Raw genomic sequence first — 6,000 nt, forward strand, 5'->3', positions numbered from 1 at the left:
CAGCAGTAACATAGAATGTACAGTTTGCAGTTTTTCTGCTGAAAACATGCAACATTATTAATAAGGTCCTTTAAGTAGACATTTAAAGAAAATATATTACAGGGAAAAAAATATTTCTATTCATTATTTGACAAACTTATGTTTTCATTCTCCAGATGTTGAACCTATTTGTCGCTGTCATCATGGAAAACTTTGAGTATCTGACCAGGGACGCCTCCATCCTGGGGCCTCATCACCTCGATGAATTCATCCGCGTGTGGGCAGAGTATGACCCTGCTGCCTGGTAAGTGCGTCTGCTGATCTCTGACCTGTACAACTAATGTCAGCCGGTGTCGGCCCTAAAGAGGAGAGTGTTTGTTTTTGGAAGAGAGGTATGCGAGGAAACGGGGAACTCTAAGATGCGAGTTCCAGCAGGATGATTCTGTGACGGAGAACTGGAGAAATCCCATCTGAGCAGCGGTGGGTGAATGACATTAAGCTTGAGCCCAGAGTTGACTGAGGCTGGTGACGAGCCCCCTGTCGGCCAGACTGATGCATGTAAATCCAACGTTCCGCTTGGCGTCCACACAGCCCTCTTGTCCTCTAAGCCGGTGTGCTCCAAATCTCTTCAGTCTGTCACTGAAGAGAAATATTTCTATCCCTCGAATACAGGTTGATGTCAGCACCCTCTTTGCCCTTTACACCGACAGTGTTTAACTTGACTGACACACAATACTGGTTCTGCGTGAGACAGTGTGAGGCGTAATCCGTCTCAGATTATGTAAGGCTCATTAAGTTTTAACGAAGACTTCACAGGAGCCTTGTCAGTGAGTCAGGACTCCAGGAGAGGTGTGAGATGTGAAAAATGAAATTGCCATCTCCTGACAGACATTACGGGGGAGGAACTATTATTTATTCCTTTGAATATAAATGAGCTGCTCTCAAAGATTTGCTTACAGTAACGTTCAGATGATTTTCAACTGCTTTAACTCATTTCTATGTCAGGTTGAAGCACGGAGTATATTTATGGCTCAGTTTGTACTTGTTTTCACAGATTTCTGTAAAAGGAACAAATGAGTTTAAACTGTTTTCACCTGTTATGCCTCCTACTCATCTAAAGGTTGTTTTGTTTTCTGCTGCATGAAGAAATTACCGCTTTAGTTTAGAGTTAACACATGGCCGTAGCCAATTTGGGGTTTTAAGGGGAACGTTTACACAGCTATAAACTTACACGCAGTTCAATATCTTTAGATGTAATATACATATTTTTGACTACTTTAATGTGAATAAAAAATAAATCCTAAAAAAAAGCTTTAGTACTTGACCACAGTACTCCTGAGAGAGCTTTCAAATAGTATTTAGAAACCGTGTCCTGGATACAGCCCTGCGTTCTTGGTGTGCAAACCAAAAACAAAAGGAGAAATACAAATTTGTAGAGAAAACAATGAAGAGCTAAGGATTACAGTATGTGTCAGACACTCTTTGTTTCTTAAGTAAGATTTTTTCTTTTTAATTGCACCTTTCAACAGTCAAAATAAACAACAAATTCAAAGAAAAGTAAAAATAGAAAGTGAAACAATAGAGTCTATTGTTTCCTTTAAGTTGCTACGTCTAGAGTATGTACCTAAATGTTAATGCCCACCAACTGCTAACAGACTATTTTAGATGTAATGAAATAATCTGTGACCTAACCTCTTGAACATGTCTTATCTTTTACAGCGGGAGAATATGCTATCAGGATATGTACAAATTGTTGCGTTTTATCTCGCCTCCCCTGGGCCTGGGGAAGAAGTGCCCTAACAGGGTGGCTTATAAGGTTTGCACTCCCACACAGTCCTTTTGTTTGCAAAGGGACCGTGATGGTTTCGGACTGAATGTCTGTTCTCATTCCCTGTGCTGCCAGAGAATGACCCGACCACACATGCATACAAACACGCATCGATCCTCCACTAACCAGCTGGCAGGTAACCATGGCGAGTGCAGGAAACAATGCCGCAAGTAAGGCTCAAACAAAAGGCATTTAATGTGATGTCTAAGATCTTTCCCTTGCTTCTAAACACAGGAGTGAAAGAGTGGGTAGTGAAGAGAGCATTGTGTGCTTTGTTTCCACTCTGGTTCCTGCTAATGTCTCTGAGCATGCAGAAACAGAGGGCATCTTAAAGTAATACTCTGAAAATCCTTCTTTAGACTCTGAAATAATAACACCCCTGAAAGGTGGCTTTGAAAGGTTTGTAGCTGTTCCTTTGAGATGGGCGATCACTGTAGTCAGGATTATAATGCATTCCAATGAGAAGAAAAAAATCGAAGCATTCACAGAAACTTCTGTAACCACTCCTGCAGCTTAATCCACTTCCCCCCTGTTGATCCATATGTTCAGTATGTTCCAAAGACATCCTGTCTGAACCGAGTGACTTGTCTCAAGTGATGTCACTTCAGGCAACATCAGCTGAGTACTACAAGTTTGAAAATGAAAAATATCTGTGTGTGTGTGTGGAGTCAGAAAGAAGTAAGTTTACCAGACCTCTGTAGCTCGCTCCTCATCTGCGCTATAGGCCAGAGATACGAGGCTTCTTTAGCCGCAGCTAGCATAACACCCGTATATACGGCCACTACACCAAAATCAGTGCATGGCCCAGTGCTGTCTGTTGGGACTTAACATCTCAACCTTCACTGGAATTATGATAAAAACTAATTAAATAATTAAATAATATTAATATAGGATTTTCTTTATTAATCTCATCGCTGACTGAGAGATTTTTTAACAAAGTTTGTTCAAAGGCAGAGCTAAATACATTACGTCTACGTCACTGTCTCACCTCAAAATAGCTCTGCCACTCTGCTGCAGTAGTCTATATAGTAATCTATTGAAAATTGGAACATAGCAAATATAAGGCTCAATGGCAGAGAGAGGGATTATGTTGCAGGAGTGGTTTAAAAGGTTTCTAGACTAGGTTGCCATTGGGATCCATTGTAAGTACTGTGAATCAAAGCTGCAAACTTTTCAGAGCCACCTTTCAAGCCTTGAAGTGGTGAATGTTTTATACTCAAAAGATAGATTTTTGGTGGAGTAGGCTTTAACATAAAATGCGCTCTCGTTCCCAAATGCATATCTTCCACCCTCCATTCAGCATCTGTGCACAGGGAATCCTCCAGAGCACCCGTCCCCCCTCGTCCTCCTCTGGGATCCATTCCTGAATCCTTAAATCCAACCAGGATGGCATTCCAGATCATAATATCCTGGAAATCTTATTAACAAGGATTTCTGTGTTTTCCTCTTTTTTCCCCTTCCCCTTCCCATTCTCTCTTTTGGATTGTTCCACTTTCTGTTATCATGTAACTTCCCCTACCCCTTTTAAACACCTCACCTGGGAAATCTTCATTCCTCCTTCTATGGCCTCCTCCCACCATCTTTCCCCTGGGAAGCGGTCGCATGGCATACCGCGATATGTACGAGATGCTTCGCGACATGACCCCTCCGCTAGGTTTGGGAAAGAAATGTCCGCCTCGAGTCGCCTATAAGGTAGAATTCCTTTCCTCCTCTGTTCCCCTCCCTTCTGCAGTCACTGCTGGTTCCCCTGCTTCCACCTGTCAAACATCTTCAGGCTTCTGTCATTGTGTCGCAGTCGGTATCTTCTGGCCTGCTGTTGTATTGTTCTTTCTGTTCCTTTGTGACGCTCTGTGGCCTTGACCAGCTCTGCTAGGGTTTGTTGTACATTTCATATAGGGCCATGCACCACGGATAAATACAAATAGATCAGAGAGAAAAAGCATGATATTTGACTTTACTCTACAAAGTATTTTTTAGTGAGCCTCTCTTCGCTCGTAGGTTTGGTTTTACGGCAGTCGGCAAGTGAAACATCTAGCAGCTAAAGAGCCAAATATTTTTCTCAGGATTTGATAGCGATACTGTAGCTTTGAAGATGCAACCTGTTGTATAACTGGTAAAACATTGAGTTCAGCGCTTTCAAGCGACGGGCAGAGCTTTAGAGATGGCAATGTCTGAATAAATTGCCATGAAATATTGTGCAGACATTGATGGTCTCCAGAGGATAAAGGCTATCCTCATCCAGCACCACCATCAGATTGACATATTTGCTTCAGAGTTATGTGTCTCGACAACTATTTGATGGATTGCCATGAAATTTGGTCCAACTTTTAGTGGCTAATTGTAGCTAGACAATACTCTCAGCCAACTAGTAAACAGAGTCTTGTGACATGTTGACCTACTGTATGTTACAAACATTTTATTTACACCTGAAACACATGACCATGCCAAGTGTTTTTCTGCAATGAGCCGCACTTCGCTGCTGCCTGGTGTGTTTTTAGCGTTAGAGATTCCCATCAGATTCAGATGTAGTCTGTGTTTATTGCTATTTAGCATGTTAGCATGCTAACAACCTAAACTATGATGTTGAGTCTTTGTAAACATTGCCGTTACATTGTCATTATGAGCATGTTAATATTCTGATGTTAGCATCTTAAAGCACAGCCTAGTGTTGCTGTATTCTTGTTTGCGTCAGGAACGGCCAAGTTACTGAATTATGGAGTAACATACAGAACGCTGAAGTTGCAAATAGGGCTAGTGGAGTCCAAAACCAGAGTTAAGAGGAGAGTGAATATTGGACAGATTTATAACATGGAATAGCTACTTAACTCCAAATGAAAGTCGCTCTGTGTCTGCTGCATGCGGAAATAGCTACACAACAACTGGTTTTGGTTTGTTATGTCAGTGGAAATAGGTGTAATTTTTGGCAAAGGAACAAGTGATTTAGTTCAACAACTCCTGCACTGACTTGAATGATTTATCCCATGATTATACGTAGCACTTTTCTTCTAGTGGAGTCAACAATCCTCAGGTAGACCATGTGCCAGCTGTTTACCTCTTAGCATGCAGGCTTAATGTGAATGGTTTCAGTGCACGCACACAGCTGTCCAGTTGAATCACGTTTAAAGCCTTCCTTTGCCCCAGTTAAAGACTGGGTCTGACGTGGTCGCATATCCAAATATAACTCCGTTTTTGGTGAATCGTCAGAGAAAGACACGAACAAAGACGCAGAGAGAGAGAGCAGCACTTAAGAGCAAGACTAGCCTTTTTCCCCCCTATCTCTATTTTTCATTTTTTTTTGCTCCCAATGCTTTGTTGATGGCGCTCCTTTTTAACCACCCTCCCTAATGAACACGTCTTCCCCTGACAGTCGCTGTTGCCCCCGTCACCCTCTCGTTTCCAGTTTCATGTTCTGTCTTCAGGCCTAAGCTTCACGCTCTGTTTTGGATGATCTTTCTTTCACCCTCTCAAGGGATTTGTTTCCCTCCCTCTTCACTGTGTGTGTGTGTGTGTGTGTGTGTGTGTGTGTGTGTGTGTGTGTGTGTGTGTGTGTGTGTGTGTGTGTGTGTGTGTGTGTGTGTGTGTGTGTGTGTGTGTACGTTACGTCAATCATGCGTCCATAGGCGCTTTTTGATGCGTTTCTTTTTTGTCTGATGCTCATGGTCAGCAGCTGTCATTTTACATGCATAGATGCTTTCCAATAAAGGCTCCTCCTCCTCCTCTCCACTCTCTTCTCTCCATCCCTTCATCTTCAATGTACTTTCTTTAGCTCAGCTTGTAGAAAATCAGCTACACTTTTATCACAAATGTTTCAGATGCTGTAATGGCATTTGCTTCCGTCTTTCACATGGCCCTACCTCCCCCTCCCCCTCCCCCTCCCCCACCCCCCTCCAGCCTCACTGCCATTGTGTTGTACTAATACAAACATGCATGCATGTGTGAATTATTTCATTGCAGCCCTGCATGGTGTGGATTTATGCTGATCACTTGTTACAATTAATGCCTGATGCATTTCAGGTTTCACAGCTTACTGTAGAAATAGTGATGAATAATAATAATCTGTGCTGCATAGTAATTTCAATTACTAGATTTTAGTACATAGCAGTACACCGCAATGTAGGGCTACCTTTTTTTTATTAACCAAATTTGTAATTTAGTCTACAAAATGACAGAAAGTAGTCCAAACCCCAAAGATA

At 42.1% G+C, this 6,000-nt stretch overlaps 1 protein-coding gene across 1 annotated transcript in view; it reads left to right on the forward strand.

Moving 5' to 3' along the window:
* The window catches only part of cacna1bb (calcium channel, voltage-dependent, N type, alpha 1B subunit, b), a 162,206-nt gene that overhangs the window by 139,039 nt on the left and 17,167 nt on the right, over window positions 1-6,000 (forward strand). Inside the window, exons 40-41 of the mRNA XM_029444891.1 lie at window positions 156-283; window positions 1,699-1,795. Of these exons, the coding sequence (XP_029300751.1) occupies window positions 156-283; window positions 1,699-1,795 (225 nt within the window). The remainder of the gene's footprint in view (window positions 1-155; window positions 284-1,698; window positions 1,796-6,000) is intronic.

The sequence above is a fragment of the Cottoperca gobio genome, chromosome 12 (genome assembly GCF_900634415.1).
Source record: "Cottoperca gobio chromosome 12, fCotGob3.1, whole genome shotgun sequence".
Lineage (NCBI taxonomy): Eukaryota > Metazoa > Chordata > Actinopteri > Perciformes > Bovichtidae > Cottoperca > Cottoperca gobio.